This window comes from Clytia hemisphaerica, unplaced genomic scaffold, assembly GCF_902728285.1.
Source record: "Clytia hemisphaerica strain Z4C2 unplaced genomic scaffold, Clytia hemisphaerica genome assembly, whole genome shotgun sequence".
NCBI classification, from domain to species: Eukaryota; Metazoa; Cnidaria; class Hydrozoa; order Leptothecata; family Clytiidae; genus Clytia; species Clytia hemisphaerica.
The window spans coordinates 410,747-425,103 of record NW_027104206.1 but is presented as its reverse complement, the minus strand read 5'-3'; the positions used below and the strand labels follow the sequence as shown (position 1 = coordinate 425,103).

At 34.2% G+C, this 14,357-nt stretch overlaps 2 protein-coding genes across 2 annotated transcripts in view; one reads left to right on the top strand and one right to left on the bottom strand.

Moving 5' to 3' along the window:
• The first annotated feature begins 2,153 nt into the window (after window positions 1-2,153).
• Window positions 2,154-14,357, top strand: part of LOC136815344 (exocyst complex component 7-like) — a 42,067-nt gene continuing 29,863 nt past the window's right edge. The window contains exons 1-6 of the mRNA XM_067071785.1: window positions 2,154-2,314; window positions 7,786-7,842; window positions 8,597-8,662; window positions 12,847-12,946; window positions 13,380-13,464; window positions 14,157-14,262. Of these exons, the coding sequence (XP_066927886.1) occupies window positions 7,792-7,842; window positions 8,597-8,662; window positions 12,847-12,946; window positions 13,380-13,464; window positions 14,157-14,262 (408 nt within the window). The 5' untranslated portion in view covers window positions 2,154-2,314; window positions 7,786-7,791. The remainder of the gene's footprint in view (window positions 2,315-7,785; window positions 7,843-8,596; window positions 8,663-12,846; window positions 12,947-13,379; window positions 13,465-14,156; window positions 14,263-14,357) is intronic.
• Window positions 2,501-3,796, bottom strand: LOC136815318 (histamine H2 receptor-like). Its single transcript, XM_067071758.1, has one exon. The coding sequence runs from the start codon at window positions 3,768-3,770 to the stop codon at window positions 2,841-2,843; it is 930 nt and encodes a 309-aa protein (XP_066927859.1). The 5' UTR covers window positions 3,771-3,796; the 3' UTR covers window positions 2,501-2,840.

Below are 14,357 nucleotides of genomic sequence, written 5' to 3'. Positions count from 1 at the left end.
AAATATCAAATGGGATCAAATATCTTGTTGACGAAAGTGCATACAGCGAGTTAATTTCTACTAAAGCATTGATAAATTTAGCTCTTGGAAACTTTGATGCTGTTGAAAAACTTTACGATGAATCGTTGTATTTGGATTCACTATTATCAACTATTTTCTCTTTCGTCAAATTCCAAAAACATGATTTCAGTGAAGCACTGAGCCTGTTACAAGATTTTGATGCTGATGATATCAAAGATTTATCATGGTTGATAAAACAGTATGCAGAACTCCACAAGAAATTCAATGAAACACGTTCACCGGAACTTTTGGTACAATGCTTGGATATGAAATCAAATATTAATGCAATATTCAAAACGGATTTAGAAAGTTATTCTTTATAGGTATTTTTGTTAGAGAGATTACTTAAATTAATGGCCTTTTAAATCTTTAAAATTTGATTCTTTATCTTGACCTGCAATGATTTAGATTTCTCATCAGAAAGTCTCATTGAAGTACTCTCGGGTACCTAATAACAGGGGGGCGCTAATTAATTTTTCAAAAATGTTCTTATTACCATTACCAAATTTGGGTCAAAAACTACCTAAAAGTAAGGTTTTTTGGACTTTGTGCAAAATTGCTTCATTAGTTTTTCCTGATTTTTGGCAGAAAGATAGAGTGCAAGGTGTCCTAAAATGTGGCTGAAGTAATTTTTCTCGAAAATTTTTTTTCGTCGTCAAATACGGATTTTCGCAAATTTGGGCCAAAAACTACCTAAAAATAAGGTTTTTGGACTTGGTGCAAAATTGCTTCATTAGTTTTTCCTGATTTTTGGCAGAAAGATAAATTGCAAGGTACCCTAAAATGTGGCTGAAGTAATTTTTCTCGGAAAATTTTTTTTCGTCGTAAAATATGGATTTTCGTCTTTTGGGGAAATTCCCTTTTACCATTTTCCTGTTAGCAGCTTTTCTCGGGATTGGCTCATTAGTTTTTTTTAATTTTTTGCACAATGATACAAAATAGCAATGCCTAAAAAGTGACAGAGCCCGATTTTTGAAAAAAAATTTGGGGGGCAAATTTGGGCCAAAAACTACCTAAAAATAAGGTTTTTTGGACTTTGTGCAAAATTGCTTCATTAGTTTTTCCTGATTTTTGGCAGAAAGATAGAGTGCAAGGCACCCTAAAATGTGGCTGAAGTAATTTTTTCTTGGAAAATTTTTTGATCAACAGGTAGGTCCATTCACCATGTTGCTTGTTAACATTATTTCAAAATTTCATCAATTCTTACTTTAATATTAAATCTGATTCTAGGACACATAAAAATACGAACTTACTCTGAGAGAGATATAATTACTGTATGTGTTTTTAACACCTAACAAAGAGCTGTCAGTGATCTTTTCTAGGTCGATTTCATATTGTAAGTTTATAAATTTCACGCAACTTTTTTTGTTATTATTATTAAGGCTTTTACCTATAACTTCTCATTATTGCCCACGTGATCGCATATTTTTAAATTTTGTTTAATTTCGAATTTATAGGAACTTTATAATAAATATTTTTTGATAGTTATTTTATAAGAAATGTACGTTTCGTCCCTCCTTTATCTCAGTTATTTCACTGGCCTATCACGATTTGAACAATTCTACCCATACCAACTCTTATTTCTCCAGAGTTTCCCAAAAACAAACATTCTTATTTGATTTTGATACTAAGATTGCCTGTTACGTTCTAATGTACTTTAATCAAGAATACATTTTATTTTTACTCTCAGTTGATATTCATTCATTGTAGTGTTCTTAAATAGCAAACATTACAAAAAACGCAGCAAAATTTCAGAATGAGGGAAATTTTGAATTATAAGAGGGTAATAGACCTTTTTCATGAATTACGTCACGAACATCACTTGCCTCGTATTCAAACAAATACCATGGTGATTATGTCTCTTGAGACATCAAATTATTTTTTTATGAATAGGAAGTCGTTTTGATAAAATCCACTGGGAGTTAATCACCATGGCAAAACGAGGCAAGTGATGTTCGTGACGTAATTTCTGAAAAGGTCTATCGGAAGTGAAAGTCGTTATTCCTAATAAACAATTTTTTGTAAGAAATTTTAATGAAAAAAAATCTTCTGATATCTTCTACCTGATCATTATTTTGTTTTTTTCTTTTTATAGAAAAAATAATTTAAGAGATAATGAATAAAAAAATGATGTTATGATTGTTTGATGCCAACTCACTATACACACTTCTTGGTTTATTGGATTCATGGAATGGCTGTAGATTATCAATGGGTCATGGTTTGAGTTGACAAATTGATCAAGACAAAAATACAGGTATTGCATTATAAATTTCCATGGTTTGGTGAATGTAGACAGAACCTCCCAAAAATGACTCTTATAGAAACTGAATTTTATTAGGCACAATAAAACAATAGGAAGACACTGTCATGATATGAAACAGTTGTCTTAAAGGGAACACTTATCTAAAAATAAAGAAATACCTGGCGTTTAATGAATTTTCTTTGTTTTAATATGTATTTATTTAGGTATAATCCATTTAAAAACAATTTTAACTATTTAAGGATCGGTTTTTTTATTTTGGTAGTGTCAAAAAATATTCAAATCGAAAATTGTTTACTGCTGCGTGTATTAGAATTAAAACGTCTATCGTTTCATTCGACTGCCAGCAGTTTCCGTGATGGCGTAATTTAGTATCTGGATTATGTATCTGGATTTATTTTTTTGGCCGCAACAGATGTTTGCGATGAACTTTTTTTTTTCAGTGGGCATCCAGCTTAAGAACGAAGCTATTATTTTCAGTGGACACCCATAGCTTAAGAACGAATACATCTGCTCTCTCTTAAGAGTTTTCCAAAAAGCTCATCTGTGTTTGCGCACGTCCTCTACCCTCTTGTACAAATTGTTTCAATTTCTTTTTCAACTTTCTGTTAAACCACGTATAAATAATCGGATCAGAGATACTATTCGCAAACGCCAGAAACACAATCAAATTCAAATACACATTACTGACTTTGTTCTCCTCGACAAGCGAATCGTAGAGCACATAAATGGTGGCTGGTAACCAAGCTATAATATAGGATAAAACCATAGCTGCACAGATGAAAAACGCGCGATGGTGACTGGCTGACTGTCTATTTATTTTATTTGTATTTTTCCTGTCTGTAGTTTGAATCAAAACGCTCTTAATGTTTTTGACTTGTTTCTTAGCTATACCATATATGAGTATATTGTTAAGTAGTAAAATGACCATGGAAGAAAAAGTGATAATCACAAAGGCTAGCCGTGATAATTGAATTGCCAGAGTTGCCAGTAAGAACATTACAGGAATCAACCAAACGATGAATAATGCTAAGATCAGCATATGTGTTGTTAAACGACTGTACAACATTGGGAATTGTATTGCCAAGAATCGATCTAAAGTCACCAACATTAGATTGCAAAAAGATGCCAGCATGATAGCACTCCCGTAATCAATAGATGGTCCTTTAACGGCCTCGTTGTGATGATGGTTGCTTGGCAACGAGCAACACAACATGCCAACAAAACAATGACTTGAGAAGAGGCTTGCCAGGATAATGTTTTTGGGGTTTTTACGAACGTTTTTACGTAGCGCAATAAAAAGTACGAGTCCGAAGTTTATGGTGATGATGAGTACGCCCTCTGCTATAAACACGTAAGGCATCCCCTGGACTATTTGGAGATCGTCTGTAAGCGCTGTCAGCAAACTGAATGAAGCGTTCAAAGTCCTATTGTTGAAGCTGACTCCCATATTGTTTTTTCTTTATTTTGTGCTATAAAAACTATTAATTAAATGTCAAATTAAAATTAGTAGACTTGGCGAGTTCACGTCCAAGTAGAACCCAAATTCCCAAATTATTTAACTACACGTTTTTAAAGGGACATTACAGTAGTAAAATGTAAACATTGCGCAAACCACGTGTCATTAAAGAGAACAATTAAAATCACGTGTCCAAAACAAACTTGTAAAACAATTGAACAATCAAAATTAGCCATATTTTTTATTTTGACATGTGACGTTTGTTTTGATTTTGTATCTGCTGCATACAGTTTGTTTACAAATTTCGCAAGTACTGTTATGTCCCTTTAAATTAACAATGATTAAAGGAAGATTTTTTATCAATTTTCCATCAGTCGTAAATTATTTTCTTTAGATATTGGCAAAAAATCCGTTTGCCTCAGGTTACTCCTAATAAAGGTATAATAGCTATGTATCTCAAAATCTTAACTTTAACTTTAGTACTTTACTAGACGGTTCCCGTCTTCCAGTACTTATTTCAAGCTAACAACAAAAAGATATGACTTTCAAACTAAAATAAAAAGTATGTATAAAGTTTTGACGACATCAACATATTTTTTCCCTCCTTCCATTTCACCTTTCATTCTTTTAATGAAAAAGTCTTCTTTCGTTTATTATTTTGAGTAATCACGCGAATAAAACCGCCTCTCCAGGGAAAAAATACAAAAACAAAGACATTACTGTTTATCCAGGGGGTAATCAAAATAATAATAAACGGAATATTTATCAAATTTCATATCAACAAAACTGTATGGCTTACTTTACAAAGTCGGTCCTATAAAAATGTCACAAGTTTATTTTAGGAATTCGAATGATTTTACAATTTTGGGTTCAAGCCTACAAATAAGTGTTCTTATTATTAAGATATTTTCTAACATTTTCGTGTAATATTATCTAAAGTTTCATGGTCCTGGAAAGCCGTTTTCTGCAAAGTCGTAAAAATGTTCTTACAACGTTCATTGTTTTTGAGCCATTTATGTTCTTATGGAAAAGTGTGTTAAACTATTATGTTATTGAAGTTTTTAACAATAATAACAGAGAAAATTTGTTTAAAAATAAGTTATAAATTATTTCATCTATATTTAGCGATAATCAAGAAAAATCGTCTCATTTTAATCATATCTATCACACATTTTTTTGTCCATTTATCACATCACATATTTGCCCAGTCCCCCTTTAAGGTTTGTTTTCGATTCTCGCTTAAAAAGGAAAAAAGGAAAAAAGAATCGTTCAAAGAAATTGATGTGAAAAAGTTTGATTTCTGTAAATTTTGTAACTAAAGTTTGAAGTAGGCCGAAAACGACCAAAAAATGACCAAAAACAGCAAAAGTGATAAGAAACGAAAAATCTGAGCCCCGATTTGAAATCAGCAAGGTTAAAAATTCAAATAGGTCTGACTGATGTCATAATTTTTTAAGTAAATCTTCATTTCTTTTATCTTCATATTTCTTTTTCATTCTGCAATAATTTTGCAAAAATCTTTAGTTTATTGTAGATAATTCTCCTTGGAAATATCTTTCCAACGGTGTATTGCTTTTTATAGCATTAATACACACTGAGAAATTGCTACAAAGTAAAGTATCCACCTAATATGGAAGACTATAGAAATAAGATTTTAAAAAGTTATTTTCTATTTCTCACAGATTTTGACGCAAACCCAATTTCTTTGGGAAATCGGGGAAATTTTCGGAAAAAATCGGGGAAAATGTCAAAAATAGAGGTCTTGCACATTTCCCTAAGTTACGTAATTTACGTAATCTCCGCCATTATGGAGTAAAATGTTCGATTTGCATAAAAAAGTATGACAAGGCTGTACTCGAGATATTATTCGACCGGATCTGGTCATGCACTTGAGAAAAACTTAACTTAGTGATTTTTTCCTGTAGACCTGACTATAAAACACCGTGTTTGGTAGCGTCATAAGAAGCCCCCAAATAAAAAGCGTTACGTAATTTTTCAACTTTAATCACATGCCATCACGCAAAATATTTGATTCTTCTAACTTGTCACGATCGTTTGGAGAAGGTGAAGCTTCTGCAGTTAACGTATCGCGATAGTAAGTGAAAAGATATGCGCCGCAGGTGAATTTTTGTACAAAAAATAGCTTAAACGTTATCAAAAACAGGTCAAACAAACTCGAGTATGACACCATGATGCTTAGCTCAGGAGTAAGGAGGCGCGACCATGGTTTACGCAGAGAGGAAATTTTTGCATTTCTGTCACTCGCGTTTGGCTAAAAATGCTCTCTTTAGCAGATAAGCGATCAAAAAAAATTAAAAAGAAAGGTTTTAATAAGGGCTCGCGAATCAATTTCCTAACGTGGAGGGGCCGAAAACATAGTGACTAAGGAGGCGCAACCATGTTTTGTGCCGACAGGAGAAAATTTCTATTTTAACCCTCTGATGTGCTTGAATACGACTCCATTTCAGACTAATTTTGCCAAAAAATTAGGTTATCGAAAGTCTACATCATGGGTAAAAATTTCTTTGAAATAAGTTACTTTTTATTTGCAAAAACGTGGTGAAGTCATGGCCGCCTCCTGCCCCAGTGGCTCTGGCCCTGACCCTAGATCACTCATCATGCATAACCATGGTTTTGTCTTTTAAACAAACACTTTCAAGGGGGCAAATTAGAGTTATTTAAGATTTGAGGGCCAATACATGTTTGGCCCGAGCGAAAAAATCTGGAAATTTAAGGTGTCTAGATTGCTAGAAAGCGCATCTAAATCATGAATCGTTTTATAAAATAGAGAATTTGAAAGTTGCTGATTTTTTTTGTGCGCCTTTACCTGACATCCCTTGAATTTGGGATAGGTGCGCACGTTGGGGTTTTCTACAAACTGTGAAAAGGAAAAATTCACGCGTTCACGCAAAAAACAGGGCAGATTCACGCATTCACGCAATAAAAATATGGATTTTCACATTCACGCAAGTTTTTTCAATTCACGCATTCACGCAAGTTTTTTTCGATTTTCATGCATTCACGCAACCAAAAAAGCCGATTCACGCATTCACGCAAACCGCTGGGGGGGGGGCCTTTGACAGAATCGATAATATTTCCTTTAAAGTTAATGGCTTCGGCCATCGATATGTTCTTTTTTATATTGCACCGTTTCACAAAAGTTAATAATCTTGAGTTTAACGGAGATGGATTTCTCTTGATTCACTGTCTCTGTCCAGTCAGTCAGTCCTAGTTGCAATTTAGTTCAAAGGACTCACATGGATTCATAGTTCAATGGAAAGAATCGAAAAAAAATCACCCCAATAGCATTTTATAATGACCCCCCTCCCCATTTTATAAAATTTTCTTGACAAAATGCCAATACATTCATTTTCCTAGGGATTTTGGGGGAAATCGCCCCAAAATCACTTAATATTGACCCCCTCCCCATTTTATGGATTTTCTCCCAGAGTACCAATCCCTGCTTATTCCACCACCTCTCCCTACATTTAAGCACAAAAGAGTAGAGAAAATGCCCGCAAACGGCTTTGCTTTGCTTTAACGTTGTCTTGCCGGATCCGCTGGCTTTCCAACGATTGTTTTGGCTGGTCAGAGGACATGACAATAGAGTGACTGTATGGACTTCAACACTTATGTTTTATTTAGATTAATTATGCATTTTTCAAAAAGCAAGCTAAAGTCCTGAAACAAAAGAACAATGCTGGGAACGGCCATTTAAATAGTAATTCAAAATTTCCGTACTTGTTTTTTTCCATCTTTTTGTACTTCGATACTATTATGATTATACTTCGCCAGAAATTGTGTCAGAATCTTTGACAAGATGTGTATCCTGTAAAAATATTCGATGAAATAAAGGACGGACTTTCAAAGATGGTGTCGAAAACCGTTGATTTTACGAAAAATCAGTGAACACATCCAAAAAAAGCTTGTCATCCCTTTAACGTGTTAGTTCCTATAAATTCAGCGCGGTTAAGTGGTTTCATATTTTTATGTGTCTATTTTTCAGTTTACAATGGAGGACATTCATATCAAGAAACAAGAGATCGAAGCCAAATTGGAAGATGTAAGGTTATGTTTTCATTTCGTTGCGAGGTCTAGATCAATGAAGTATAAACTCGCGCCGTATTTTTGATGACGGATTGAATTTAACGGCTTCTTTGTTTTCGATTGATATATTTTTGAAATCTAGAGAAAAATTTCACTTTACAATCAGGAATTTGTATAAAAACCACTCGGGCCGCTCAAGGCCGCGCAACTTTGGTAGGATCTAGAGGCCTCGAATCCTACCAAGGAGATTCACTTCTAGCCATGCGAGATTATACTACATTGGTCTACATACACAGGGTGTTCATCTAGCGATCTAAAACCTAACATTTGTAATCACAAGCGACTTTGAATACAAGTAAAATGGAACGTTCCAATAAAACGAACATAAAATGGAACGTTCTTTACCCATCGTTTTAGGTCCATCGCGTCCTTCTATCTTTTTATACCTATTTTTATTAGAAAAGACAGTTAAGATCAGTATGATGTATAGAGTCTCGTTTACATTTACTGTGGACTCTTGTTAATTCGAACTTCCATTATTCGAATCTTTCTATATTTCGAACTAATCCCCAGTCCCCGTCAAGGAGGATCCTTTGTTTTCTTTAATTCGAATTCTGTTCGAATTTAGAACTAATTAGATTCACCGTTTGAGTTCGAATTAGGGAGGATAAGTGTATGCTTATCTGAACAAAAAAAGGTTGAGATATCGAATCCATGTGGTCAATGAACATAGAGTAACCTGTATCTTTTCAATTCATTTCAACCTTTAGGAGAAAGCCAATATTCAATGGCTACAAGAAAGCTTACAGAAGAGTGACCAGCTCACCAATAACATGGTAAGGTACTACGTGAATCTAGACAACATTTGCTAAATTTACTTTTCGCCTTATTAAATATTTAAAAAAAGGAAAAAAAACAGACCTGTCTTTCCCTTCAATTAGACTTCTCCAATATTAAAAAGGTGTACACCCTTGTAACAATCAGTTCAGGGCAAAATTAAATTTTTCAAGATTTTTATTGATGACTAAAAATTAGTTTTTCTTTTTACACTCATTGGATAATGGATAAAGGTGATCCAGGCCTTATTATAATTAATTGATGTAGATGGCAACAGTAGACATTTAGAAGGACTTTTTGGACCTACCCCGGTAAAGGTCCTATAAATTAACTTGTGTTTGTTCGTCCGTTCGTTCGTTCGTTCGTCTGTTACCAACTTTTCTCAGGATTGAATCATAGGAATCTTTTGATTTTTGGTACAAAGGTGCAAAATGGTGTTGGCCAAAATGTGACGGAGCCCGATTTTCGAAAAAAACATTTTTTGGGCAAATTTGGGCCAAAAAACGGCTAAAAAACGGGGGTTTTGGACTTTGTGAAAAATTGGATCATTAATTTTTTCTGATTTTTTGCATGAAAGTAGGGTACCATCATAGGTAAAAGATGGCTCAAGCAGATTTTTGCAAAAAAATTTTCTTGGCTCAAAAAACACATGTTTATCTATAAGAATCACTATTAATAAGCATACATCAATGTTCTTAGTCAAATTACTCATTTTTTTATGAGAAAGATGTTTTTTTTAGCTCTTGAGGGCTTACTTTTTGAAGAATATGTGTGTTTAGACATGAAATTTTGGTTGCTTAGCGTGCTTTTATAGAAAAACTGGCCAAATTCGATATTTTTTATAAGCACCTTATCAATTACTTAGGTATTAGCTCTTTCATTCTTTATGCTTTTCGCACAAAGATGCATAACTATAAACTCTCGAATGTGACGGAGCCCGATTTTTGAAAAAAAATGTTTTTGGGCAAATTTGGGCCTAAAAAAAGGGACTTTGTGAAATATTGGATCATTACTTTTTTCAGATTTTTTGCATGAAAGTAGGCAAAAGATGGCTCAAGCAGATATTTGTAAAAAAAGAATTTTTCATCTCAAAAGCGCATCTTTATCTATAAGAATCACTAAATAAGCATACATCAATGTTCTTGGCCAAATTACTCAATTTTTTGATGAGATAGATGTTTTTTTTGCTCACGAAGTCTTGAATATGAAAGAATATTTCAAGAGCATGAAATTTTGGTTTCTAAACGTTTTTTTTATAAAAAACAAACGACTGATTTTAATAGATCGTCACTATTTGTGTTCTGAATGATTGTTTAACGGTCATGCTCACGTAGATATCAATTATATTTGCTTAAATGCATAACCGGGTAGGTCCATAAAAGTATCACTTGTTGGCCCAGCGCTAAGCGAGTGGGCCTTTCATTTGCAACGTTCTGTTCGTACGTGTGTACGTGTATCTGTCCGTCCGTTTTGGTAGAAACGGCGCTTAAAACCAGTACCACACATTTTGCCGTCTGGATAGGGAAAAGCTTGCTAAAGTTGGATACTGGCTATAAAAGATATATTTTCTGATTCCGCGCTCCTTCAAAACAATTTTCAAAACAAAACAAGATGGCGGTCGAAGCGAGGAGGTTGATTCATACTTTCTTGAACATTTTCTTTGCTTTTAGTGGTCAAGAGATTTTAAAACCAAAGAAATTTTGTAAAGGTTTTTCTTTATAAACCTTTTTCAACATTCTGCCATATCTTATAGTCTTTGCTCAAGTTTTCATAAAGTTTTGTGAGTGAAATTCTACCTTAAATCACTTTCATTTTTAGTTTCTTGTTTTCAAAAAGACTTTATTTTTAGGAAAAAATGGCTTCTGACTGATATATAGAAATAAATAAACTGAAATGCAGCTCATGTGTAAATTTGAATAAGATTGGAACTTTTTTCTTGATGCTACAGAAGAAAAAAGTCACTTCTGAATCTGTCGGTGTTAACAACGGTCAGTACAACAGTGGTGGGACGTGGTATGATTTTCAAACCCAACACATAATTATTTCAAGTAAACTGATTCTGGAATTTGGTAATGGACACTAAAATGGAGCTCATGTGTAAATTGGAACAAGATTGGAACTTTTCCATGATGCTACGCGTGCGTGAAAATTATTTTTTCTGGATCTGTCTCGTTTGACGAAAGGTGCGGTGGCTTGATTTTTCAAACTCGACACAGAATTATTTCAAATAAGCTGATTATGGAACATGTTAATGGAAACTAACAAGATTGGGAATTTTTTCATGATTCCACACATTAAATAAAATGGTCATTTCTGGATCTGTCGCATTAAAACGGTCGGTCGGTTTCAAACTCGACTCACATCAATCACATAATTATTTAAAGTATATAAACTGATTCTGGAATCTGTTAATAAACACTTAAATGCAGCTCATGGGTAAATTTGAACTAGATTGGAACATTTTTCATGGTTGCAATGCGTGAACAGTGAAAATGGTCATTTCTGGATCTGTCACATTAATTGTTAATTCAAACATTAACCACATTAATTTTATTAGCCTGGATATGCAGACCGTAAACTATTTCACCGTCTAGTTTTTTTAAGATTATTTTTCTGGTTTACAGTCTGGTCCAACTAACATGCCTGCAGGGATATTTCTCCCTGCATATGTGATTGCAGGTGAGTGCACCTTATTCGTTAAAAAGCGCCCACTCACTAAGCAGAATATTTGCGAGATTTTTTTATATTTTTCCAGTTTTTCTATGGGTGCGCATAATTTATGGAAAAAGCTGACCTTGTGAAAAAAGATAAACAAATGAAAATGAAAACACAGGTGCATTTCTAAACAAAATGGCTGCTGGAAAGTAGCCTTTATAAAATGTGCCTGATGTTTTGATAGTCTGTCAACAAGAAGGGTTCACTCACAGGCAGTATCAAACAAACTGTACCCAACTTTTTTAGTTACACCGAAACTTTAGAAACTTTGTATTGTTTTTTTTTTCTGAAATTTTGAGTCTGGATACCCAGGCTAGAATTTTATTGGAAAGTTGAATGTAGCTGAAGACATTTTCGCGAGGGGGGTCCGCTGCTAATAAGGCCTGGTAAAATATTTTATTGGCCAAAGACTGACGTTACAGGCAAAAATGTAAAGGCAAAAATTGGGTAAAAAAATTCACGATTTTTGATACTCGTACTCTTGGGTACCTAATAGCTGCCCCCACCCCGCAAATAAATTTTTCGAAAATAATTTTCTACCCAGGACATTCTTATTCCAACCCCCCCCCCCGCTTATTGATCTTTGCGAAAATGTTTTTAATAGTTCCCTCTTTTGTCCTAAATCTGCTGTATTACATGTTTTTTTATAAGCATAACGTTTATAAGCATACCAAGACCTAAATTTGTCTAAAAAATAAGCATATTACAAGCATATTACTGAGCTTGCTTTTGAGGTGTGTAAGTGAAAATTCTTTTTCTATTGCAAAACGTAATGACAAATCTTAGTGTCATTACTTATTTCCCTATCCTCATGTATAGCAATGACAGATTTTGGAAAAATTGGAAACTCGAATTTTTTGGAAAAATAAGCATATGATAAACATACTTCAAGCCTGAGTCTAAAATATCTCTAAGCATAACTGAGCTTGTTTCCCAAAAAACATATGCTTATAAAAAAACATGTAGCCTCCTTTTCAAAAGTTTTCCCCCACAGACATTTCTATTCCAACCCCCCCCCCCCACCTATTAAGTTTTGAGATTTTTTCCAACCTCCCCCCCCCCCCCGCTTATTCCAAAACACCCCAGCTATTAGGTACCCGAGGAGAGTATTCAACCGGATGAGCCTTATTCGCCTGTGTAGTCCCGGTTGGTAGGGGACCATTCAATAAAATTTCAAGCGTATAACCAATGAGAAGTACCGCGGTTATTTTGAAAAAATTTTTCCTGTCTTCACTTTGATCCATGTCAACGGGGTCATACATTTGCTGTTTTGTACGCTTGATTTCAACACGTTACTTTTCGCTGGGCCTTTACGCCCAACGGGCTTCTTGTTGTTCATTATTTTGAATGATTCAAAACCTGAGCTATTGATATCGAAAGTGCCATGTTAAGGCTTCCCGGGTGTTTTATTTGGTATTTTTCCTTAAGGTGAACTTTAATACTTTCTTCATCTTCTTATGTTCCATAGTTGAACATTTTGTCATCATTCGAAGAACGATTATGTAAGTTAGAAGACACCATTTTACCTGTTCACAAAGAAACAACTGATTTGCAACGGAGACAAGACAGTATCCTTTACCTCAATTTAATAATTGCAAGGGCAGGGCCACGCTACGGGGAGCAGGGGTGCCATTGCCCTCTCAATTTTTTTCTCAAATGAAATGGTATATTTAAAATATCACGGTTCAAAGCTTGGTTTCTGTGCAAAGTCAGTCTACCACGGTCCTTAGTCACTATATTTCTGGCCCTTCCACCTTCCATATCATGATGTGGGCCCTGATCGGGCTTTGGAGCAGAATAAAGCTCCTTTTTTCGATTTCTCGTTAGAAAATGGTGGAAGCTGTAATCGGATGAAAAAAATTAATTTCATTAGTTTTTGTCTAGTGTGGATGGGGGTTCCACAAGTTTGTTTTGGGAGACGAAAGTAGATATAGTTTTTTATTAGAGATTCTAGAATAGCTTCTTCATTGCCCTTGACCAATCCATCATTGCCACAATAAGATGTTGACAAGACTTTGGTATTACTGGACGATGTTTTGAGTTTCCACTCTGTTTCGTCGAACCTTAAACCAATCATCGAAGAAGGGTAAGCCTATTTTCCTCTTTCGTACTTTCGTTATCTTCTTAAATGCATTTATTTAAAATCTGTTCAAAAAATGACAGTCCTTACTTTTTGAAACATTGTTGCTCTTGATGGGATAAAAGATATAATGAAAAGTAATGGCTCCTTTGAAAGATAATCTTGAGCGGCTTGATGTAAACTTTTTTTGAATTTTTTAAATGAAGATCAAAGATGAAGAAGAAAAAAGAAGATATTTTTTACTGGGCATGTATATCAATGAAGCCAATCTTTTATTACATATTTTTCTGAGACTTTGAAACCCGCCGATATTTCATATAATATCTCTTTTGGAGTAGAAGTTACAACCCTCTGAGAAAAGATCCAAGTTTTTTTTTAGTTTAAAAAAGTAAAATAATTTTTAAGCGATAAATTGCTTAGAAATGCTCGAAATGGACTTTTTATCCCTTTCAGAAGGAATGTTTCAAACTTTACTTAATTTCTTTTGGAAGACCTTAAAATATTTTTATTTTTTATTTTCCGGCAGGAATAGACCTTAAGATATCTAAATTTTTGCTCATTATTAAGACAACGATGCCTGTCAGAACTTCCATAAATCGAGTAAATTTGCGCTCCCAGTGGGTGTTCAAGTTATGGAGACTCAATTGTTTTGAAATTCTAAAGTAATCATTGTGATATTATTTTGCTCTCATTTTCAGGCCAACAGGACATTTGACAGAGTATCTGGAGAGCATGGAGAAGATCGACCATGCAATCTCTTTCTTCGAAAAGAACAATCCTGACAGCATTGAGCTTTCTGTTCTGGTAAATGTTATTCTTACGGTTTTTATATTAGGAAGACTTGATCATTTTGGAACAGATCCGAGTCTATAATATTTTTTGCTGGGCTTCCTTTAAGC

Coding starts and splice junctions, on each gene's coding strand:
- LOC136815318 (XM_067071758.1), bottom strand. CDS start 3,770: ATGGGAGTCAGCTTCAACAATAGGACTTTGAACGCTTCATTCAGTTTG.